Source organism: Paroedura picta, chromosome 5 (assembly GCF_049243985.1).
Source record: "Paroedura picta isolate Pp20150507F chromosome 5, Ppicta_v3.0, whole genome shotgun sequence".
NCBI lineage: Eukaryota > Metazoa > Chordata > Lepidosauria > Squamata > Gekkonidae > Paroedura > Paroedura picta.
In genome coordinates this window covers 111,589,530-111,614,850 of record NC_135373.1, presented here as the reverse complement: position 1 = coordinate 111,614,850, position 25,321 = coordinate 111,589,530, and the positions used below count along the sequence as shown (strand labels likewise).

The following is a 25,321-nucleotide window of genomic DNA, read 5'->3' as shown; positions in this document are numbered from 1 at the left end:
CATTCTTGCTTATACTGTGCCGTGGCTTTTAAAGGGACCCCAACTGTCCGTGTATCTATGAACTATTCTGGCTACATGCTGACTTTTAGGACCTACACGGGTACGTCAGGGGTAGTCAAACTGCAGCCCATGGGAATTGTAGTCCGTGGACATCTGGAGGGCCGTAGTTTGACTACCCCTGGGTACGTAATTAACGAAGCTGGGGTGCAAGCAGAGAGAAGCCTGTTTGACCTTAAAATATAAATGTTCTCTGTGCAAATCTGTTTATGGACTTGGCTGCCTATTTTAAACTTTTCCCCGCTTTTTCTGATTTTCAGTCCTGATGTAGCTCTTCCAGAACAGCCACATTCCAGCTCTCAGTGCGCCCCCCTCAGCTGTCTACCTAAACCTCCTCCTTAACCCTTATCTTCATATGCAACTTAAGAGGCAGGGGGCAACTCCGAACAAAACAAACTGAGTGGAGGTCTCTTGAGCAAAAGTGCAGCTTGCTCCAAAGGAACCACTGGGCATTCACTGCCTCGTTGCTGCTGCATTGATGAGTCCGGACGCATATCTACAGTCACGGCACCCGACGGCGTGTTGAACGAAGAGCAAAAAAAAGCACAGAACCCAGAAGAGTGTTTAAGGTTCCGCTGGTTTTATCCAGACCCTGCTATCATGATCACAGTTTGGAAGTCTGAACCTATTCCTCCAGCCAAATGGCTTGTACGGCTATCGTGCTGTGAACTTAAACAACTCCTGAATCAAAAGAAGTATATTGCGAAACCTTATTTTGACACTTCAGTCACAACAGCCAACCTGAGTTTTCCTTTCTGTGGTTAAAGGGTATTAAGTCTTTTGTTTTTGTTTTTTTAACAGTATTTGCACCATGAATTTATGTTTTATTAAAAATCCAATCTGTTTTGTGTGAGAGTTTTTATTCTATTAATTTTATTTCTAAAAAAGTGATTCAGAAATAAGGTACGTTGAAAATGATTCCCCCCCCCAGGATTTTGTTGTTGTTGTTTGTCATTGAGGAATGTTAACTTGGCCAAAGGATATGGCCTAACTTATTTTTGTTTTTTTTTTAATTGCACAAAAATGTTAAAGGTGAGTTGAATTAGAATGTTAATTTAGTGGGGTTTAAAGTTTGATGTGCCTCAGCTTCATTGAAATAAATGGGACCGAGGTATATATATATTAAAAAAAAACACTTACATCCCATTGGTTTCAATAGAATTCAGGCATACCGAACTTTCTCTGGATTGCACTCACCAACTTGTACTTTTCTGATGCACTGGTATTGGTTATGTATTCGTTTTATATATATGATGATATGATGTTAGCTGCTGGTTTTTGTTTTACTACTTCACTGGAATCTGATTAAGACTGAGAAGGGTTTGACTGAACGATGCATTGATAATTGTTTTCTTCTGGTTAACTTTTTTGTGTGTTTTGGTATTTTGGATAAGGTTTTTTTGTTTTGTTTTTTCAGGGGAGGGGGACTTTTTCCTTTTTATTGCATTTCAGACAAGCGGATGACTTGGTGCTGTTCTTTTTTTTCTGTTTGGACGGGGGCCCAAAGAACCCCAACCTACTTGAGTAAACATGCTGTGTTTTGTTATAACTGAAATGTTTTCACTTGCTGCTCCCAAGTTCAGCGTTACCAGGTTAAGGCCTTACCTTGGCAAAAATAGGGATAGAAAAAAAGCTAACACGAGTGAAAAAAGTACATTTCCAGTGGGATCTAGTGGTGAATCTAACCGTTCGGCTAAAATGGTTGTTTTAAGACTGCAAATAATAGTGGGGGAGGGGTTGCTCTACTGTGTTTTTTTCTTGCCAAAAATTCCCTACAACTATAGAGATCTAGCTCATTGTCAGTTAAATGACAGATACTCAGGTGACACACACTGCAGAGATTCTGTCCCCATGCTGCACAGAAGTCCAGCTGTAAGAATCTCTCCAGCAACAGAGTGGTTGGTTACATCGCAAAATGAAAGATAACCATATTTGTTTTGCACAATACCTGGCAGCAAGTAAAATAGCTTACTAAATCTGGAATTGTAACAACTGAATGTGTTCTGCTGTGTTCCCGGGCGTAATGCTTTCCCATCACAGCTAATTTAGAAGACTTCTTGCTCTCGGTCAGGTGGCCTTAATACATGTAAATAAGGAAGACCTGTGCAAAGCCTGTTCCACTCATGCAACGTTGATACCATCCAAAGGATGAAAATGCAACATGGTTTGAATTGTGAAGTGGTACTGAAAGAAATCTCTAAAACAGCAGCCGGGATAATTTTGTCTGAATTTGAGGGAAAGAAAAACAACACAGTTTATTAACCAAAAGGAAAGGGGGTAGGGGGAGTGATAACACTACATCAGCCAAGGAAATCTAGGTGGCCAATCATTGTGCCTAAACAATCATTAACCAAGTAACCAAGGTGCTAAAAATGGGATAATCCTAAACAGCAATTCATAGCGCAGTTGAGCTTCTTAATGGATTAAAGTTTCAGAGGCAAACTGGTGGAAACATCAGGCCACTTTAAAGCAACCTCATTTGCTCTTCAGAGCAAGCAAGTGGCACTAGAAAAACCTAATTAGTGGAAATTCATTATTCAATGGCTTGTGAGTGGTAGTCAGAACCACACAAAACTCTGCTGTTACATACCTGACAGCCCTTTGCACTCTTTTATGTATTTCCATGCTGCTTGTCTGATGATACAGTTAACATTTGAGCATTGTGTCTTAAGCTTATATTCTTATGTAACAAGGGAATGTCGTTTATTTTTTAACTCCAGCAACATCTAGGGTTGCTACCTCCAGCTTTAGGTGAGGTCTCTGTTTTAGAATTTGCTATTAAATTGGTGTGTCTGGTTGAATATATGGTTCTTGCTGGGCTGCTAAGAATGAAAATGTGGACTCCAGAGGCATTCCCCCACCCAACCCACATCCCCTGGATTCGGGTTATAATTCACAGGAACTCTTTCCAGGAACAGAGATAGCCATTTCTTAGCATTATGTTGGCAGACACTGAAATGAACCCCTGTGGAAGATTTTTTAAAATGAGCATGATCCAGCCCTAGTTACGCACATTCATTTCAGAGGCAGTGAGAGTTAAGATCATGCTTAAATCTTGGCTACTGAAATAATGAGCCTTAAACATGCCTAACTTTTTCTGGATCATTCTCTTTATTTTTACAAACCAGGCCAGAACGCATCTTAGATTTGTTAGGCTGATGAAAGATGCTAACTGAGAAAAAAAATCTGTACTCTGCCTTGAATCTCATTGAGAAAGGCAAGCTATAAATGGAGAAAATAAACAATTGTAGGTAAGAAAACATGGGCATTGTTGCACAAGCTCTATGGCTGCTTCCTCTCCTGGAACTATAAAAACATTTCTCTGATAAAAATAATTCCAATGATGCATATTTTTAAGCTTCCAATCCACGCACACTTACTTTGAGGTAAGTTCTGTTGTGCTCCATGGTGCTTACTTCCAAGGAAATTTGTCAAGAAGAATGTCAGTTTCCTTTTAAAAATCTAGATTGCAATTGGCAGTGGGTAGAGTTTTAAGAGCCTCTTGTGGTGCAGGGTGGTAAGGCAGCAGACATGCAGTCTGAAAGCTCTGACCATGAGGCTGGGAGTTCGATCCCAGCAGCCGGCTCAAGGTTGACTCAGCCTTCCATCCTTCCGAGGTCAGTAAAATGAGTACCCAGCTTGCTTGCTGGGGGGTAAAACGGTAATGACTGGGGAAGGCACTGGCAAGGCCACCCCGTATTGAGTCTGCCATGAAAACGCTAGAGGGCATCACCCCAAGGGTCAGACATGACTCGGAGCTTGCACAGGGGATACCTTTACCTTTTTACCTTAGAGTTTTATTCTTTTGAATTTACTATTTCCAGACCATTCAAAGTCTTGGAAATTAGAGCTAAATCATACAGGAATACAAGCTGGACTTTTATTTTGCACATTTTAAGGAAGAATTATCGATAAACTTTGAATGGCAAAGAAATATGGCCATGATCCAGAGACTGTCAAGTACATAAAGCAAAGAAATAGTTACATATTCCCATTTGTATCAAGAGACAAGTGGGTATGTGCATCCCCATGTACACTGTGAAGGACAGTGGGGAAAAGTGTTGAAGATTTGCACAGTGCAAGGAGCTCAGCTGAGCTGGGTACCCTCCAGCACTTCATGCACGGAAGGGGGATCTCTGGACGTTCTCCATGTGTAGTGCCCTTAATACATGCATATAGTCAGTGCCAGGTTACTGTGGCATCGATAATTGTTGGGAACTCAAAAAGAGTCCCAAACCACAGAAAAAGTGTCTACATACTACCAAGTAGTAATGGGACAGAGATGGTCCCGAATGTCACCCTCCAGTTAATTTAATAACCAACAAGGGACTGTATCGATCACCGGAAAACTAACCTTTACGGTCATGAGTGTTTTGAGAGAAAGTGTCATTTTGCAAATGAAACCTGCTTAACTGTTATGAGTAGCAATGAGCTTTTACCTGTTATTGACTGCAATGTAAAACAGGCTTGGGGCATCATGTTCCTAACTTCAGTAATGCTGTACAGTGGAGGAAAGTTAAGGGCCTGATAACAAATTTGTAACGAGATTACAAATTGTCCCTTTGTGGTTTGGTTACAGTTATCTGGTTACAGTCGTACAGGTATTTCATTTTAAATAATGTTGTTTTCTTTTATATAAAGGAATTATTTATATCAAACTTCTAGGCGCTAACGTCCTACATTAAAAGCACAGCCATTTCCTTATTCACATATTGTTTTAAAAGTAGCCATTCAGGGTTCTCCCAGGAAGACATTTACTGCACCCCAAAGGGGTATTTAGTATCAAAAAAATTTCCTCCATTGAAATTTGTTTGTTAATGATCTGCACAAATTAAAGAAGAAAAGCAATTAACTGTATTTTTGCTTTAATGGCAGAAATGCATCTAAATATATGCAATATAAAATAAACCCGTGCATGATGCTATTTCATTTACGTTTTCCCCAAATCCCAATAAAATAGATTATTCCTTTTTAATGAGATTATTCTGTCTCTTTCACTGCCTATTAGAAACGCACGTCTGATACAACTTTCATCAAGAGATGTGTGGTTTCAGTCCTCATTGCATTTTAGTCTCCCCTGCAGAACTCTTGAAAATTCCTTCTACTAAATCTAAAGGAAATCTTCTGACAGGACACCAAGGAGGAAAAAAAATTCATATGTTGGTGGGGCAAAGGGATGAAGACCTTATGTTTCAGTTAGTGTCTTGATTGCAAGATGTACGTGCAGCTCATTCTGTGGCGATTTAATTTAGATTTTCACCATCAAAAATTGTTTTTATTCAAAACTCAACTTTATTAGAAAAAAATGTTTTAAAGATTTGTCAAAAGTGTTTGGTACAACACTCTAGCCAGCCAGCCAGCTTTTGGGATGGGGAGTGAGATGGGGAGAAAACAATCTAGTTTTTAAAAAAGCAACCATTCATAGGTATGGCTTTGTGCACCATATCTTTGAATAAACTGAAGTACACCTCACTAGTCATAACACTAGTAATTCAAACCCTATGGCTTGACGGCCAACAGGGTGGATAATATTGCTCCTTTGTAAAATACAAAAAAGAGGGAAGAAACCTAAAATCCCGGCATTTTGTGACTTTTGTAATCTATGAATGTTACCCCTTGCATGAATATCCTTATCTAATCAGCCACGCAGAAAGACGTATTGTGTTATATTCCAATGGTTTTGAATACTGGTTTGCAATTTAAAAAAGAAAGAAAGAAAAAGGTTTGTATTTGCCTGTTATAAAAGTTGGCTATTCTTAAATGAATTGAAGTTCTGTGGTAATGCCTTTTTTGAGGTTGAATGGAATATTTCTAGGTGGTGGGGAATAGGGATAGATGTGCTCATAGACTTAAAGGTTGGATGTTAGAGGGGGGAAAATATTTTTGTGTTGCATTCTCTAATTTTAAGGCAGGAATATTGGCTAATTCTGTATTCCAAAACCATTTGCTCTGAAAGGTCTCTAATAATTGCCATATCAAGCCTACTCCCATTCTGTTCTTTAGACCAGGGGTAGTCCTGCCAGTGTTTGCTGGCAGGAGCACATGGGAATTGTAGTCCATGGACATCTGGAGGACTACAGGTTGACAACCCCTGCTTTAGACAATCTTAGGTGAGTTGCTTTGTGAGGGAATCATGTGCTTGTGCATGTGTGGTATGAAAATGCAGTTCAAAGGGTTGGGAAATTAATTAGTGGCGTCTTATGCAGAGTTTCTCATGGGCTTAGTTAGACTGCGGTCACTCTGCATAGATTTTCACTGCAAGACACTCCTGAGCTGAAGAAATTTAAGTTAGAAGAAACTAATGTATTGATTCTTACAACATTATGTTCCAATTAAAATTATGGTGTAATGCATAACTGTCCCAATAAATAAACTGGCCATCTTTTGTTCATTGAACTTTGTGTTGGCTCTGTTATGTTTCCAGTGTCTTCATGCATATTACTTCAGTATGTGCTCCTGCCCCTCTTCAAGAAAAAAAAAAGGTATACAAAACCCCAGTTTGGTGTAGTAGATAAGAGTGACAGACTCTAATCTGGAGAGCTGGGTTTGATACTACACACCTCCACATACAGCCAGCTAGGTGACCTTGGGCCAGTCAAGGTCCTATTAGAACAAGAAGAAGAGTTGGTTCTTATACGCTGCTGTTCTCTACCCGAAGGAGTCTCAAAGCGGCTTACATTCGCCTTCCCTTTCCTCTCCCCACAACAAACACCCTGTGAGGTGGGTGAGGCTGAGAGAGCCCTGATATTACTGCTCAGCCAAAACAGCCTTATTAGTGCTGTAGAGAGCCCAAGGTCACCCAGCTGGTTGCATGTGGAGGAGTGCAGAATCAAACCCGACTTGCCAGATTAGAAGTCAGCACTCCTAACCACTAACCAAGCTGGCTCTTTTAAATGAACAATACACAGTATAAGCAAACAAAACCCCGAACAGAACACTTTTTTCTCCCTTTAAGGAACGAGTTCAAAAATTAGTAGCCATATTGGTCAAGGTTTCTTGTCAAAGTTTTATTCTCAGAATTAGCTTTTGCATGCACACAGTTTTTAAAATTAAGTTCTTAAGCTTCCTCAGGAGGTGGTGGGTTCTCAATTTTTGGATATTTTTAAACAGGCTGGATAGCCATCTGACGGAGAGGCTGATTCTGTGAAGGCTCAAGAGGGTGGCAGATGACAGTGGATAAGCAATAGGGTTGTGAGTGTCCTGCACAGTGTCCTGCACAGTGCAGGGGGTTGGACTAGATGACCCTTGAGGTCCCTTGAAACTCTATTATTCTATGAAGATGCCTGTGATGTTCAGGTTACCCACCTGAACAAAACAAGGAGAAAGGCTGTACTTCTATTTTTGAGGCGCTTTTCCCCAGGAGTTTAAGAAGATTCATTCCAAAATGTGATAATCTGCAGTATAAAGTGGTCCATTTCAACTTACCACCTCAGCACCCTCTCACCAAACTGAGGGGAGGACCCCTTCCCCCCACCTCAGAATATCTCCTTTTGCAGGCAGAAGATCCTTCAATTCAAAGGATAAAGTAGTAGGTTAGGTTAAGAAAGACTTCTGTCTGAACTACTGGCGAGCCAGTGTCAGAGATCTAGAAAGAACTTTTTAATGGGAGCACATTTTAATCCTCCAGGTTATTCCATTTCTTAGCCTAAGAGTGGCAGTTCTGATAAAAAATAAATTTCAAAAGGAAATTACAAGGAGGCTGATGAATCTGAGTTAATTCACAATGGGCCTCCCCCCAGGGCTGAACAGGGACTCAGGATCAAAGTCAAAACACCTTTATTGGCATAACTAAAGCAACGCATTTGTGTCAAAGATAGGGTATTTTTATTCCCAGTTTGTTTGGAGAAAAGCCAATGGGGGAATTTTGCAATACCTTCGTTTACTTGAGAGTTATGATCCGATAAGACTATTGTCGAGGGATCGTGAATCTTGTTCTCCTTCATGAGAGGATATATGGACCATTCTCTAAGGTTGTTGTGCTGCTCACAAAAGAGCAGAATGTGTTCAACTGATTCAGGTTTCTTGGAAGAGCATGTACAAAGTCTGTTTGCATATGGAATTTTAGCGTAGTGACTTTTAGTCACTGACGTTGGTAGGAGGTTTAGTCTTGCAAGCATAAAGATGCAGGATCCTTATCTTAGGACACATGTTAATTTTCTGCCACTGAGCATTCCCTCTCCCCGCCTTAATCAAACTGATTACAATATACCTAGCATCTTTGACCCCTTTACAAGCATTCTTGACCACGCTGTTCTCATTTCCTGATCTGGATGCAGAAATCTCCACTTCTACTGACATCTGAGAAGGGAGGTTTGACATTTGGTGACATTGTATCTGAGGAAGTGTGCATGCACAATCAGTCAATCAATCAATCAATCAATCTTCACATTACGGTCATTCAGACCAAAATTCAGATACACCTGTAATTGGAAACTGAAGCTGTTCAAAAAGAAAGAAAGAAAGAAAGAAAGAAAGAAAGAAAGAAAGAAAGAAAGAAAGAAAGAAAGAAAGAAAGAAAGAAAGAAAGAAAGAAAGAAAGAAAGAGTAATAATATAAGAGATTAAAAAGTCTGACAGTGCAAGAACTTTGGGGTGTTAAAATCAATATTTAAAATATACTTTAAAATAACCAATGACGATTGGATCTTTATAGTATTCAACTCAGTGTGCGTACACACAAACACAAAACGTATACCTTGAATAAACGTAATTGCTAACTGAGGAAACTGACACAAACATTTATCCTTCGAATAAAACTTCGTCGGTACCCGAAGAAGCGCGCGCGCACAAAAGCTTAGCCTTTGAAAAACTTCAGGTTGCCCCTGGACTCCAACTTGGTTCTCACCTGACAGGCGAGGCCCGCACGGCGCCTGCGTGAGGCTGCGCCCCAGGGCCAGACCAGCCAGGTGAGGCGCCTTTTTTTGGAGCAGCGCCAGGCGCGAGCAGCCACAGGCCGCCCGGGGAGGAGGGACGGTGGCGCCTCTAGGCGGGACCACACGGACGTCGCTCTCCGCTGGGGCAGCCGCGCGACTCCCGAGGAAGGCGAGGAAAATGAACGGGCCGGAGAGCGTCAACTTCAGGCGCATGGCCATCCGGAGGAAATCCAACCCCAGCCTGCGCCCCTCCGCGCTGGTCTTCGCCGCCGCCGTCGGCACCCAGGGGGGCGCAGGCGCTTCCCCTCAGCGTCGCCCGGAGTGGAGGAGAGAAGCGGCGAGGGAGGCGGCAGGTACTACTCGGGCTTCTCCCCCAACTCCGGGGCTTTGGGGGAAGCGGGAGGGAGAGCTGCCTCAGCAAGGCAAGGAAGTGTCTTAGGGCAGGGATAGTCAACCTGTGGTCCTCCAGATGTCCATGGACTACAATTCCCATGAGCCCCTGCCAGCGAACGCTGGCAGGGGCTCATGGGAATTGTAGTCCATGGACATCTGGAGGACCACAGGTTGACTATCCCTGTCTTAGGGGATCCCCTGGTTTTACAGCTCATCTCCAGGTGACAGAGACCAGGTGGAGAAAATGGCTCCTTGGGAGGGTGGACTCCGTAGAATTATGCTCCACTGTGTTCCCTCCCTGCCCCAAATCCTGCCCACTCCCGGCTCCACCCCCAAAGTCTCCAGGTATTTCCCAACCCGGAGCTGGCAACTGATGGATATTTAAGGGTCCAGTTGTTGGAATCGACCAGTTGTGGATTGTGGGCTCAGATTTATGCTTTGTCTGCTTGCCTCCCCCCTGTAGAGGCTTTCGCTTTGATTTCTTGTTTTCTGATGTTGTCAATAGCTGAAATGTCTTGTGCTGGAAAAAGCCTTGCAGAGGCTTGCTTGGGAACACTGGTGCGATTCATCGGGTGCCAAGCCCCATTAGTCTTAATGGGGCATATGGAAGAGGATGTTTAATTCTTTGTCACTTGAAACTGAACTCGAGGGCTTCCCTTAGCCATGCCCAAGTGAAGCGTGTAAAACTTTGTTTGCAGTAATTTTTGCTCCGTGCAATGGAATTTGCCTCCTACGGAGTGAGGCTGCTTAAGATTACAGCCTTCAAGTCTAATGTGCTCTCCGGCTTTGCTTGGGTGAACAGCCTTTTTAGAATCAAGGAGTGAGATCTGAGCTCGTATAACTTTCCGTCATGCTAGGCAAATGGTAGGCAAAGAAGAGCCAGTTTGGTGTAGTGGTTAGGAGTGCAGACTTCTAATCTGGCAAACTGGGTTTGATTCCACACTCTCCCACATGCAGCCAGCTGGGTGGCCTTGGGCTTGCCACGGCACTGATAAAACTATTCTGACCCAGCAGGAATATCAGGGCTCTCTCAGCTTCACCTACCTCACAGGGTGTCTGTTGTGGAGAGAGGAAAGAAGGTGATTGTAAGTCACTTTGAGACTTCTGGTAGAGAGAAGTGGCATATAAGAATCAACTCTCCTTCTTCAGTAATATCAGGGCTCTCTTAGCTTAACCCCCCTTACAGGGTGTCTGTTGTGGGGAGAGGAAAGGGAAGGCGATTGTAAGCCGCTTTGAGACTCCTTTGGGTAGAGAAAAGCAGCATATAAGAATCAACTCTTCTTCTTCAGTAATATCAGGGCTCTCTCAGCCTCACCTCCCTCACAGGGTGTCTGTTGTGGGGAGAAGAAAGGGAATATAAGAACTATGGTGCTAAGTTTCCTGCTGGTTGCCTGAGTCCTTATTCAATGGACAGGGGTTTTGCATTGGATCTCATGCCTTGTTAACAGGATTGTTTACCAAACTTCCAAATGTGTTGTTTGTGTAGCAAAGACAATGAGGCTGGCCAAGTGCACTCCAGGCTTTGTTTAATATAGGAAATTTCCATGTCTGGAGACCATGTTTGGGGTTTCTAGTTTTAGATGAAAATCGGTTTTATTAAAACTATAGTTGTTTTAGAGTGTAGGACCATCCTTTTTGAGTCTGTGGGCACCTTTTGAATTCTGACACAGCACGTTTGGCGCTGAAGTAAAATAGCTGCTCCAGGAGGTGGAGCTAGCCACAAAATGGTTTTTACGTAGCTTACCTTCGGTCACAGATTCATAATCCTTCAAGTTTAAAAAAATCTGTGCAGCCAATCAAATCTCCAAAAGCCTTGCTGGGCAAACACCCTACTTGACTCTGCCCAGCTTCTAAAAACACTCGGCAGGTGCCCATAGGATAAGGTGACCAGATTGTCCCACTTTTGGAGGGACATCTGGGGGTACCTGGCAAATTGTACTTATGTTGAAATGTAAAAATATATATTACAATATTATTTTTGCGTTCTATGTGTTCTATGAAACTTTTTGTTGCTCCATATAGACCAAATTTTTAATAAAGAACCCCCCCCCCCGGTCAATGGTGTCACCTTACCATAGGACCTGCTTGATATAATGGTTAGGAGCATGGACTTCTAATCTGGTGAGCTCGGTTTGATTCCACGATCCCCCGCATGCAGCCCACTGGGTGACCTTGGGCTCACCACAGCACTGATAAGGCTGTTATGACCAAACAGTCATATCAGGGCTCTCTCAGCCTCACCTCCCTCCAAGAGGGTATGTTGTAGGGAGAGGAAAAGGAAGGTGAATGTAACCCACTTTGAGATTCCTTTGGGTAGAGAAAAGTGGCATATAAGAACCAACTCTTCTTCTTCTTCAGTAATATTAGGGCTCTCTCAGCCTCACCTCCCTCACAGGGTATCTGTTGTAGGGGGAGGAAAGGGAAGGTGAATGTAAGCCACTCTGAGACACTCCTTTGGGTAGAGAAACGAATCACAGAATCATAGAATCATGGAGTTGGAAGGGGCCATACAGGCCATCTACTCCAACCCCCTGCTCAACGCAGGATTAGCCCTAAGCATCCTAAAGCATCCAAAAAAAGTGTGTATCCAACCTTTGCTTGAAGACTGCCAGTGAGGGGGAGCTCACCACCTTCTTAGGCAGCCTATTCCACTGCTGAACTATTCTGACTGTGAATATCCCCCCCTAATATCTAGCCCAGAGGTCTCCAACCCCCGGTCCGCGGCCCGGTACCGGGCTGTTAAGGCCATGGTACCGGGCCGCCAGCGGCCGCGGCTGCCTTCCCCTCCCCCCGCAGCAAGAGGGGGGAAGAGGCAGGCGCGGCCGCTGGCACGCCAGCGACGCAAACACGCACATGCGGAGCCACCGCGCATGCGTGTTTGCGCCCCCTGCTGGCGGAAACGCACATGTGCGGCTGTTCTGCGCATGCGTGTTAGCGCCACCTAGTGGCGAAAATGCACATGCACAGCAACTGCGCGTGCGCGTTTACATGCAGCTGCTGTGGCCGGGCTGCCGGCTCTCTCCCACCCTCGGAGGCGGTCCCCAACTACAAGAAGGTTGGGGACCGCTGATCTAGCCTATATCGTTGTACTTGTAGTTTATACCCATTACTGCATGTCCTTTCCTCTGCAGCTATCGGAAACAGCATCCTGCCTTCCTTCAAGTGACAACCTTTCAAATACTTAAAGAGGGCTATCATGTCCCCTCTCAACCTCCTTTTCTCCAGGCTGAACATTCCCAAGTCCCTCAACCTATCTTCATAGGGCTTGGTCCCTTGGCCCCAGATCATCTTCGTCGCTCTCCTCTGTACCCTTTCAATTTTATCTACGTCCTTCTTAAAGTGGCATATAAGAACCAATTCTTCTTCTTCTTCAGTAATATCAGGGCTCTCTCAGCCTCACCTCCCTCGCAGGGTGTCTGTTGTGGGGAGAGGAAAGGGAAGGCGACTGTAAGCCGCTTTGAGCCTTCTTCGGGTAGAGAAAAGTGGCATATGAGAATCAACTCTTCTTCTTCTTCTTCGTCTTCTTCAGCAATTGAAGTTAGGATTCTATATAGCCATGAAATATACTTATAACCCGTAATAATATGGAAGCCCGTTTAGCATAAATATTTTCTGGATGTTAAAGTATCCTGTTTGGTTCCTTCCAATAGTAAATGGTGCACTAAGGCCCATAGCCCCCAGGAAATCTTTCCTGCAATCATAGCAATAGATTAATTTCTGCCATGGCTAATGTGATGCTTTGGTTGAACTAGCTATTAGCGTAACTGCCCACTTGCTGGGTGGTGCTGAAGCTATCAACAGGAAATGCATTTCAGATCTCTTCCTTTTGGTCTTCTGTTTTGGAAGTCCCACAGGAAAAGCACTTTTCCCAGCTTCTCTTCTCTACTTCCTTCCGAAACTGTGTACTTGGCTCTTTTGGTCATTTGCGTACCCGTTTCCAGGACAGCTACAAATGTGTTGCATCCTGCAGCAAGACTGGCTTTTGTCTCTGTTTATGTGGGAAAGGTGATATCAGTGCAGATGGCTGAGATTACTATAGTGTTGTCAGAAGCTTTGGAGGTAGCTGCAGGAAGTAGCTCCCAGTCATGGTGTGCCCTAAGAAAATATGGTATGAATCCGTTGAGTACATAAGGTTTTCAGGACGGAGCAAAGGAAGTTACTGAACTTTGTACTGCAAACAAGATTATTTTTGGAGCTCTACAGTAGTAAAGTTGAGCTAATTCAGGCTTGGTAAAAGTGAGATAAAGTGCTTGCTATGTACTATACAGTTCCCTTTTTTCTGTTTGGGAAAGGCAAATCAGATGCTGAGAAGTTGGCCAGCTTGGCTGAGCATAAATGTAGCATGCATAATTGCAAATATTTGTCTCATGCAAGGCGTTTGAAAATATGTCAATTATTTAAGTCATTGCTGGAGGCTGGAAAATTTTCTCAACGGCAGCAGCACTTAATCTGGAGTATTGAATAGCTTGCGAGGCATTACAGATTATTCTCATGGGTATTCTGTAATCTGTATAAATAGATATTGGCACTGATTTATGGATTTTAGTTACAACTATTTATAGTAACTTCTTTTCCAACTGCGGTTCTGTTTGCAGAAAACTAGGGACTAACATGGTACGTATTGGAAGAGGAGAGTTTTAGTATACTTACACATTACACAAGGAAGCAGCTTTCTTCTACAGCTTCTGGGAGTCACATGCCATGCAGGGTTAAACTGTGGTTTTAAGGAATCCATCTCATCCTCTCGGCAAGGGACCATAGAGAGACATCTCAACCATGAGAATGAAGGTAATGTTGAACTTTAAACTGCTACACCTTCAAGCAAAGCTAGCCGGTCCTAATTAAAACATTTTATGATAAGTTCTGAGCATAGGGAAAGGGAACTGCATGCTTCCCCCTTTCTTTATTCCCTTGCTCAGCCTGAATGCATGAGCAGGACATGCCAGTTCTCTGGAAAAATGCTGGACCTAGATAATCCTGCTGTCTTAAATGTGGTAACAGGGAGGGGCAGTGGCCTTACCTGGAGCGTGGTAGCTTGAAGTTGCAATAGATTGCTCTGCTCTTGCTTTTACAAGAGCAGCAGCAACTAGAGGAGCCTCTAAAGATACTGAATACAGCTCTGTGCAGCAGGAGATATTCTCAGAGGGGTTGGTGGCAGGCTGTCCGAGTTACTGAGTTTGTTTTTGGTGGTCATGAGAGAAAGGGGTGGCATTGCTGAGAGGAGTCTTGTGACGGCCATGGGAGCCTCCTGGAAGCCCAGCAGAAGGGGGCTTACAAATTTGTTCCTTAATATGTGCCACAAAGGTACGGTACTACATTCAAGGTGACTGCATGAGATTCAGGCTATCAAGAAGAAGAAGAAGAGTTGGTTCTTATATGCCGCTTTTCTCTACAACAGACACCCTGTGAAGGAGGTGAGGCTGAGAGAGCCCTGAGATTACTGAAGAAGAGTTGGTTCTTATATGCCACTTTTCTCTACCCGAAGGACTCTCAAAGCAGCTTACAATCACCTTCCCTTTCTTCTCCCCACAACAGACACCCTGTGGGGTGGGTGAGGCTGAGAGAGCCCTGATATCACTGCCCTTTCAGAACAGTTTTATCAGTGCTGTGGTGAGCCCAAGGTCACCCAGCTGGCTGCATGTGGGGGAGTGCAGAATCGAACCTGGCTCGCCAGATTAGAGGTCACCGATCCTAACCACTACGCCAAGCAAGACCTCAGATTGGTTGACTTGTGCCATGTGAATTGTATTTGCATCCACGTGCTGTCGGTTTCTAGGGCTTTCTTCACTTCTGTTTCCTCCTGACTGAATCCCTGTTACAGATGCCAAAGACTTGATAGCATAACAGATTGGATTAGGTCTTGACCAAATCATTTGTTAACAAGTTTCCCAAGAATCTGCAGGTGCTTACCCCCTAGGTCTTTAATTGTGGCTTCCTGCCACATAGCGCCTCAGTAGTAGAAAAGGAAGTGTCACTTTTTCTCTCTCTCTCCCTATAAAATTGAGAAGACTGTTTTGGGTACATAAGACACAGTGACATTTAGAAGCACTGAGTTGACCTGTCCTCTCACATGATGCTGAATCAGGGCAGAGAAGGATATGAAGGGCTTGTTTGTAGAGAGGTTGGTCGTGAAGGGAGAGATTTCTTGTTTGTTATGCTTCCGGTAGGTTATGCCTTCAGTGGCCCTAGTTCAATGGCTAATCTGTTTTGATAAGCTTATGTAGGAGGAGATGCAGTGGTGTAGACTTTGGTTAATCACTAGTGTTTGTGGACTGTAATCAAAAAGCCGGTTTCAAAGTACACTTTTCAGATGAGTACTCTGGGTTAGATTCTATCCGGTATAAGTGGAAAAGTGATCAAGGAAGGAATTTCTTCACTCTCCAGCTGCCCAGTACAGCCAGCTGTGCCCTTTTGGGATTGACTGGGAATGAAATCAACACAGAGTTTGCTCTGGAGGGAAAGAATTTGTGAAAACTGCCCCACCCCCCTTTCTCCTGGTGGAAATGCTGGTGTGGTATAATGGATAGAGTTGTAGAAAAGCATGAAGGTCATCAGGCTGGATCTCCATTCTGCCTTTCAGTCATTCTCAAGTTAACCCACCACTCATGGTGAAATGGCAAAGAGAACATTGTATGTTGCTTTGGGTCCCCAATTGGGGAGAAAAGTAGGGTATAAATAAAGTTACATACATATCTTCTGCCAGCAGAAAACATAGGATCCAATCAGCCTTTTTTGTGTGTGCAGAATACAAAAAAATTCTTCTGGGTCTATTTCACACCAGCACTATGGGCTGCTGCCAGTACATTGCTATGGAATTGCATGTTCTGTAGCTTTCTGTGTCCTCCCAGAGGACACAGCCATGGCAGAAAGGTAGGGCAGTGGGGTGGGGGAGTTTATTTTACAGTAAAGTTGGATTGTGTAGGAACGCAATCCCACCTTCCTGCAAAATAAGAAGCTCTCATCCACCATGTGGTGTCATTAGTTGCCCTGAAGCTGTCCCAAGGCATTTTTTGACCCCTGCTATCCTCCGTAGGGCAGGGAGGAGCCTGGAGAACCAGCCTGGAGACCCAGCTTTTCCCATCCACACAGGCCTGCCATGGGACAGGTCCCACTGGCCAAAAGGGAATGTGGCCCAACATGCTCTAGGCCCGGGAGCACACCAGCTTGGCAGTGACATTATGTAGACCCGGGGATTAGCCCCAGGTCTATACTGACACCACCCTGGTGTTTTCCGCCTGTGCGGAATTGGCCCTGGTGGTCTTTTTGCTAAGCATCATGTCATTCTTTTACGAGATCTACAACATCTTCAACTATTGCAGCTTCCTCACTAAAGGGGATACAAGGCAATATGTATCCAGTTCAGTGTTTTCTGAGGCATGGGAAAATCTTCTTTTTTTATTTAAAGAAAAGACCACATCTTTTCCTTTTTTGCTTCCGGGCTTTCTTGTTGCTGTACACTTTCTCAGATGTTTTGGTAGATCAAATAGTTTAAACTATAGTGTCTTAGGATATGAGAACTAAATGCTTTGAACTAAATACATTGTTCTGCTGTTGGATTTTCTTCTTTTGCAATGAATGGAATAAAATACCTTTAGGCACAAACTGTCCTCCTAGAATTAATTGCCACCACTGCATTGTTGTTGCTTGTACCATGTTAATGAATAATTTGCCGCTGAGTATGTCATGTGGAAATATATGAAGATTGATTAATGCAGGCAACTATGAAATATCGGTTGTCTGAGCATGTGAAAACGCCATATATAGAATTAAATGATTAGTCCATCAAAGTCAGTATTGGCCACTTAGATTGGCAGCAGCTCTCCTTGGTCTCAGGCCTACTACCAAATCTTTTAGCTGGAGATACCAGGGATTGAACCTGGGACCTTCCGCGCATCAAGCAGATATTCCACCCTTTAGATGTCATGTGTGCAGATGTGCAATACCTGGGAGACCTTGTAAATAAATTATTTTATAAAGCGTTGTAGAAGAAGAAGAGTTGGTTCTTATATGCTGCTTTTCTCTACCCAAAGCAGCTTACAGTCGCCTTCCACAAACACCCTGTGAGGGAGGTGAGGCTGAGAGAGCCCTGATATCACTGCTCAGTTGGAACAACTTTATCAGTGCCGTGGTGAGCCCAAGGTCACCCAGCTGATAGCATGTGGGAGACTGCAGAATCAAACCCAGCTCGCCAGATTAGAAGTCTGCACTTGTAACCAAACTGCATACATATTCTGCAGCAGTACGCGTGCAGCGTAAGGAAGAAAAAAGAAATAACATTTACTCTGTCATGTTTTGTAGTACCTAAAGTGCTAGATGAAGAAAAATCTACCTGGTGAAGATATGGAGCTCATGAATCCCACAACAAGGAATCATTTGTATTGCTCACAATGAAAAAGAGGTTAACTTTCTTCAGTTTCCAAAATTGACTTTCTCTTGCGGCAAAGATCTCCGTTTTATCAGTCTTGGGTTCTTCGAAGCAAGGAAGCTTTCTGCTTCTGAAATTTTAGTACTTGACAAGCTTTTTATGAGTTCTTAATGCATTAGCATAATTTCTTCATAGTTTAATAGGCAGCTAGCTGAATCTAAGACCAAGTAGGCACATTTAAGCAGTTCCTTTCAGGAAAAGAAATCTCCATGCTATGATTCATTGTTTGTCTTACAATGACACCGCTCACGCATCATAGTTCGGATGATGTATCAGGTACTGGTAACCATGGAATAAAAAGTTCCGTGGACTATAAAGTTGGTGGATGGTCAGCAAGGGATGTGAATAAGCTTTTAAAGCTGATTGCCATTGATTGGATTTATCAATAGAGTATGATTCAGCCAAAATCAGGCACTGTCTGACTCACAGGAACCAGTGACATCTCGAAGTACTTAATTGTGTCTGTATTGTGCACCTTCCCAACAACTGAAGCACCTGGTCAGACCTGATTTAGAGGAATCTGCCCTGTTTACAGCAAAGGCTGTGCTGCACCCATAGAATGTTATCGAATTGACCAGATAGGTTTTTAAATGTACCTCCAGCCAGGGCTGCTGCTGCTTATACATGACTCACGGCTGATGATGAGAGCCAGATTAGCTTAATTAATGGAAGCAGTTTTAAGCAGTTCCCACACAAGTAATGTGTGGTCTTGCTACCGCTGGTTTTCCTATGTTTTATTCCCCCAGCCAGTTCTTATTTCCTTTTTATGTTGCCTTATTTATCACCAAGCAATTTGGATAAAATTGTGCTATGTTTCAAAGCTTTAAAAACAAAATCCTTCCCTCAAATGCACGGTTGTGTGTTTGGTAGAATAACATGTTCTGCAAATCAGTTCGGTGTGTTTGGGAGCAGAGAAAGTTTCATTGGAAACAGCTTCTGGGCTAACTGTAGCAGAACAGAATAAACAGTTGTCTGTATTTAAAAAGCGACTCGCGGTTCATTTTTCTAGTACAACCGTTCCAAAGGCTTACCGAGATAATAGGGAGCAATAAATGGAAACTGTGGACCTACAATCGAGATTAGTTAAAATAATTATCAAAAAATGTCAGGGAAGCATGAACCGTATTATCCCGTATTGTAAGTAACTGTTTGCGTGGGAGAGGGTGAAATGGAGAATGACTTCTTTAAGACTGCCAAGTAAATTCATAGCGGATGGCCGATGGTTTTCCATAGTGCAAAGTTGCCCAAGTCAAAACTCATAATACATATTTCAGAATTGTCTCTGTGTGGCTCTTGGGAAGATGATTCCAGGGTTAGTTCTCTGCATTCTTGCTGTCTGAATGTAATACATGGATATTGCTTTTGAAGCCGCCTTGATGCACAGAATCTAAACAGCAGGAATGGGCAACCAGGGGGCCTTTTGCCAATTCCCTGGAGCAGCTTAATAATCCATCTCCCTACGTGGTCTTCAGTATGACGGCTGGCAGCACTGGCTGCATGTCTCCAAGGAGATCTGGAAACGAGTTGGATCCATCGGTTTTTAAGGGCAAACCATTCAAACAGCACCCTCCCCCACAAAAAAGCTATGGAGGCTGGGAGTCATCAGAACTTTGAAGCTCATCAGGTCAGAAACGAGAATGTTAATTTTTGCTTTGTTCGAGTTTAAACAAATGCCCAGTGTAGTGATTGGCTTGCAGGTTCTCGGAATTCTGTACTATTTTATGCAGAGGGTGATTGAAACATGGAAATTGCTGCCGGAGGATGTAGTGATGGACAGCTTTAAAAGGGGAATTAGATTCATGGAGGATAGGCCCATCAGTGGTTACTAGTCATGGTGACTGAGAGGCACTAAACCTCTGAATCCCAGAGTCTGGAAGCAACATCAGGGGAAGACCTTGGCCTCTATGCCCTGTTGTTGGTCAGAGGCAGGAGTAGATGACCTGTTGCCCTGACCCTGCAGGGCTCTTCTTATGTTCTTATTTATGTATCCCGTCTTTCTACAAAATGCAGCTAATATCTTATCACAAATCCCAAAAGATATAATAAAACACAAGATACATTTGTCACAAAATGTTCAGAAGAATGCAAATTTTGCAGCTTGAACTAAATATGTACTTTTGTTACCGGTGGCTCAAATGTTGTCAACTCTTAACCACGTTATCTATGGCTACAGCTCAGGCTTGGGTGTTGCAAGGGAAATCTTGGCTTGGTCATGATAGTAGATTTTTGAGGCAAACCTTGTTGCTAATTCAGAACAAGGTTAGACTAACAAAACCCACCCATTTGGTTCAAGCACTTCTTCAGTTTTGTTCTCTATACAAAGCTTTTCTTGAGAAGGAAGGAACTCCTCTTTAATATATCATTGTGGGAGAAGTTGAGTCTTTATACTTAAAAAATAATAAGGGACTGTGGAAATTACTGATATACTATCTCCCCCCCCACCCCCTGCATCTTGCATTTATTTATATGGATTACCCTTCCCCAGTTTGATTAAAACCTTCCCATACCCTTCAGATCCATCATTGGCCCCTGGAGGGGAGGGCAGGTCATATCACCTCATAAATGTTTAACTAATTAAAAATATATATTAAAAACAATTAACTCCCACCCATTTGGGAAACCCTCCCTGGGCTGTCAAGAAACCCCAGGGTTTCGTAAAATCCTAGTTGAGAAACCCTGGTATGAGCTTTCAAGAGTCAAGGCTGCCTTTGTCAGACGTAAGCAGAGAAGGAATTGAGGTCTTTTATCCTAGTCTGAAGGTGGGAGGGGTGTTATAAAGAACTTGTAAAGGACACCAAAGTACAATGCATATTGTAATCAGCTTGAGCAGAGAAGAGGAGAGATGCTTGAGGACAGAAAATTAGCATTAGATGAGAATTAGATGAGAATTTTTGTGTCCCTCTTCAGCCCAGAAATTCTTCTTGGTCTCTAAGATGCTACTGGAGTTGAATCTAACCATTCTCCTGCAGAACAATATAATGGCCGTCTTACTGAAAATTACCTGCAAAAGCTATGAAAAAGGATATCAATTTAAAATGTTGCCTGCTGCCTATGGAAGAGGTAGAAAGAGATAGAATGGAATTAGATTTCGGAATCTCACCATCTCAGTTGAACAAAGAGCAAAATGTCAGCTCAATTGGCTTCCAAGCCTTTGTTCTAGGAAATCTCCCCCTTCTTCTCCAACTCATGTGTTGTTCCCATTAGTACATGGCTTCACTTTCATGAGATCCATCATGACTACAAATTGAATTTTAAGGATACTGTTCGTACATGAATGCAGGTCTTTTAAATATAAAAATGTGATGTGTTCTCTATTATGGCTAAAGCAGTAGTGCCACACAGCACTTTGAAGTGACTCATACTTGTGTCTCCTTTAAATCTGTTTTATGCTAACAGAGACTCATTAGCATTTTTGTGATAAGGGTAACCTGTCTGATTTCTCAGAATGTCACAGTTCTAAAGGCAAAAGCATTTGGTGATAGAATATGGCACAATTAAGATCTGACCGATGATATTTGCTTTCTGTCAGCCTTCTAGTGCAAAGTAAGAATTCGAAGAGAACTAGCCCGTTTGCTTGAAGCGATGTCTCCAGAATTTATCTAGAAACTTTTTACACTTCTTAATCCTGTGTGGCGTGACCCAGTGATCATATGATCATTCTGTGATCTGATGGGGATTTAGAACCAATGTAGTATAGCAGTTAGAGTGTAGGGCCCATTCTGCACTCATAGGATAATGCACTTTCAGTGTGCTTTGGCACCTGGATTTTCCTGTGCGGAACAGGAAAAACTACTTCTAAAGTGCATTGAAAGTGCATTATCTATTGCATGCAGAATAGGCCCTGGACTATGATCTGGAAGACCCAGGTTTGGATCCACTTTGCCGTGGAAGCTTGCTGTCTTTCTAACAAAAGTTTTACAAAAGAATTTGGGGGGACAATGACAGCAAAAAAAAAAGGAGGGGAGAAAGTTTTTTAAAAGGAGGGGGAGATGTACGGTAGCAAGAAACATAACAGGGGCTATCTACATGAGTTTCTGTTAAAAAATCTATACGCAATTGTAGTCTGTGTGCCATGCATTCAAAGTGGATAAAGTTGAAATGTCCCCAGTCCAGTGATTTTCAGGAGGTGGGCATTTATTTCCCCAAGTCTTCTAATACAAGTCTTCTGAGCCTCTTGTGGCACAGAGTGGTAAGGCAGCGCTTTGCTGTCTGAAGCTGTCTGCCCATGAGGCTGGGAGTTCAATCCCAGCAGCCGGCTCAAGGTTGACTCAGCCTTCCATCCTTCCGAGGTCGGTAAAATGAGTACCCAGTTTGCTGGGGGGTAAACCGTAATGACTGGGGAAGACACTGGCAAACCACCCCGTATTGAGTCTGCTGTGAAAACGCTAGAGGGCGTCACCCCAAGGGTCAGACATGACCCGGTGCTTGCACAGGGGATACCTTTACCTTTAGCTATAACTAGGACATTCCTGTTGATCCTTGGTTAACTTCCACAAGATAGGCAGATGGTTAAAAAACCAACAGATATTTTAATGCAGAATTGATATGAGTAATAACTTTCTGTGGGACCTTTATGCTGCTCTGTCTCAGCCTAACCTTCCAATGTGGTTGTGAGGTTAAATGAAGGCGTCATTGGGAAGAAAAGCAGGGTATAAATACCTAAAGCCCCAAGCCTGTAGTGATTTATATATACATAGAAGTGATAACAGTTTAAATTGGAGGAGCAACAGACTAGACTGAAGGGGTATGGGCCTTCTGGGGGTGGTGGGGGTGGTTTCTATTACAAAAAGGTTCTGTTTACATTTGTCAAAACCCTTGTGTACTTGTAAGTAATGACTCCAGTATACTCAGACTTTAGTAGATTTGCTTATTCAGGTCTCGTACTGCACAATTAAAATAACTTTCTGGGAGTCTTGGGCTATTTTGAGGTGTGTGAACTGATAGCATACTTGTTCACAGTAAGCCAAGTAGACTGTAAGCCATTGCAGCAGCATGTCAGTCAGATTCTTGGCAATATGTTTTCTCTGACAGTTCCAGGCAGGCAAGAAAACATAAGAGAGGTTTTTGGCTGGGCTGCATTTGCCTTGATGAATTGTAGGGTTTGCATGGCATCACTGTCATGGATTTGGACCTCAAGGACTACACTAGGAAATGTAGGTAGTGACAGATTTTATTTTCCTGGGCTCCAAGATCACTGCAGATGGGGACTGCAGCAAAGAAATTCAAAGACGCTTGCTCCTGGGGAGGAAAGCTATGGCAAATCTAGACAGCATCCTAAAAAGCAGAGACATCACCCTGCCAACAAAAGTGCGTTTAGTCAAGGCTATGGTCTTCCCAGCTGCAATGTATGGCTGTGGAAGTTGGACCATAAAGAAGGCCGAGCGTCAAAGAATTGAGGCTTTTGAACTCTGGTGCTGGAGAAGACTCTTGCGAGTCCCTTGGACTGCAAGGCGAACAAACCGGTCAGTCCTAGAGGAGATCAGCCCTGACTGCTCCTTAGAAGGCCAGATCCTAAAGATGAAACTCCAGCATTACATCAGTTAGTTCACGACTGCCCTAGCTTTCTAAGATGTCTGGACACTTGCTGATTCCACTGTTGAACTAACTACTCTGACAGTGAATTCCACCCCACCCCTGAGTGCCTCCAATCAGCTACCCTGCCTATCCAGTGGCTAGCCAATCACCTTCTGTCCCCAACCCCTGACAACCCCTGCCTCCTTCCCTCTGAGGCTCGGAGGCTGCATATCCCTGCCACATGAGAGCTGCCCCTGCTAATGAGTTCCCTTCCCAGGGGGTTGTAGGCTTTCCAGGGAGAAGGGAGAGGCCATCCACAGAGTTTTTCCACCCCCCCCCCCCCCCAATCTAGCGCCCGTTGTATTCCTGAATGCAACAGGCTTGGACCCTAATCAGTTTATAATATGTTGTTGTATTTTATAGGTAATATATTCTAAAGAGTTTAAAACAGCCATTCTCAACCTTTTTTGGCCACAGCCCTTTTAGGAGCCCTACTCAGGTCCCAGAGACCCCAGCAGTAGGCTGGCAGTCTGCACAATGAGCTAGGCTAAAAAAAGAAGAAGGTAAGAGTGAACTGACTATATTCAATGTACAATCTTAGGCAGATTGTCAACAGGTGGGCAGAAAGGACTGTGCTAGTACTTGGCTCTTGTGGCCCTTTCTTGCATGCCCAGGGAAATACTGATCGCCACTTTGGAAACAGAAAGTTAATTTCTTCCAGGCCAGACTGACCAGGGATTCTGGTTTTGGGAGGACGGGACTCATCTGGGCATGGGACTGGAGTTACTGTGGTGGGCAGGTAGTTATGAATTTCTTGCATTCTTCAGGCGGTTGGACTAGATCAGGGGTAGTCAACCTGTGGTCCTCCAGATGTTCATGAACTACAATTCCCATGAGCCTCTGCCAGCAAACTCTGGCAGGGGCTCATGGGAATTGTAGTTCATGAACATCTGGAGGACCACAGGTTGACTACCCCTGGACTAGATGACCCTGAGGTCCCTTCCCACTCTATGATTCTACCTTGCCTTATATATATGCAAGAGAGAGTTCTAGAACATTTGACCAAGAGAAGCATGTGTGTTCATCCCCCCCCCCAATGCATTGATTCCAGCCTACACAAAGGCACACATTACCTGACTTATTTTTCTTTCCCTTGACAAAGGTTGAACTTTCTAACAATTAATGATGTTATATGTGTCATCAGTTCAGGGCCCTCATAAACACTTTGGACTCCTCACATTTTTCATGGCCCACTTCAAATGTGCCAGGGCGCCCCAGGGGGCCATATTGGCCCCCCCACTGAAAATGGCTGATTTAAAAGCTGGTTTTTATACCCACTTTTCACTACCCAAAGTAGTCTCAAAAGTGGCTTACAATCGCCTTTCCTTCCTTTCCTCACAACAGACACCTTGTGAGGTAAGTGGGGCTCAGAACTCTTAACAGAACTGCGTTGTGAGAACAGCTGTAACAGGACTGTGACTGGCCAAAGGTCACCCAGCTGGATGTGTGTGGAGGAGCGGGGAATCAAACCCGGCTCTCCAGATTAGAGGCCACTGCTCTTAACCACTACACCAAGCTGGTTATGCTTTTGCTTCCCTTATTAGTATTTTTGCTGAATAGCTTTTTTAAGGTTCTCCTGCTCTTGCTACGATAGATTCAGTTCATTGTACCTGTCTCTGCCGTGGTTGCCACGTAATGGAATCCAAATGCTGCTTGCATTAGTTATCAGGCAAGCATGTGACTTTTCTTTCCCTTTTGAATACAACAGTAAACAATGGGCAGTTAGATATTACCTTGGAATAAAGGTTCCAGTATCTACTTCCTTCGCAGAGAAATGAGGGGTGGAATTATAAAGTCTCCTGTTGCTAAAGTGAGTGTAACATCTGCAGCAAGTTATAATTTCTTACAATGGTCACTAGTTTGGGCGTAATGTACAACAGTGAGTACCTTGGGTTTTGTATACTGCTTCCTAGCCTGGTTGAAGGGATTATTTCTGAATTCCTGTGAACTTCAGTGTTCTTTAACTTAAGAAGGTAAATGGCTAGTGCCAAGGAATCCTT

At 43.5% G+C, this 25,321-nt stretch overlaps 2 protein-coding genes across 10 annotated transcripts in view; both read left to right on the top strand.

The window, feature by feature from the left end:
• Positions 1-25,321, top strand: part of BICD1 (BICD cargo adaptor 1) — a 194,597-nt gene that overhangs the window by 103,488 nt on the left and 65,788 nt on the right. For 8 of the 9 annotated variants that reach the window (XM_077339919.1, XM_077339920.1, XM_077339924.1 and 5 more), the window contains one exon: positions 318-6,453. The exons of the other annotated variant lie outside the window; for it this stretch is intronic. In XM_077339919.1, the coding sequence (XP_077196034.1) occupies positions 318-399 (82 nt within the window). In that variant the 3' untranslated portion in view covers positions 400-6,453. Of the gene's footprint in view, positions 1-317; positions 6,454-25,321 lie in introns of those variants that run through there. 9 annotated transcript variants of the gene reach the window in all.
• Positions 9,001-25,321, top strand: part of FGD4 (FYVE, RhoGEF and PH domain containing 4) — a 137,064-nt gene continuing 120,743 nt past the window's right edge. Inside the window, exon 1 of the mRNA XM_077339930.1 lies at positions 9,001-9,282. Coding sequence (XP_077196045.1) covers positions 9,108-9,282 — 175 coding nt within the window. The 5' untranslated portion in view covers positions 9,001-9,107. The remainder of the gene's footprint in view (positions 9,283-25,321) is intronic.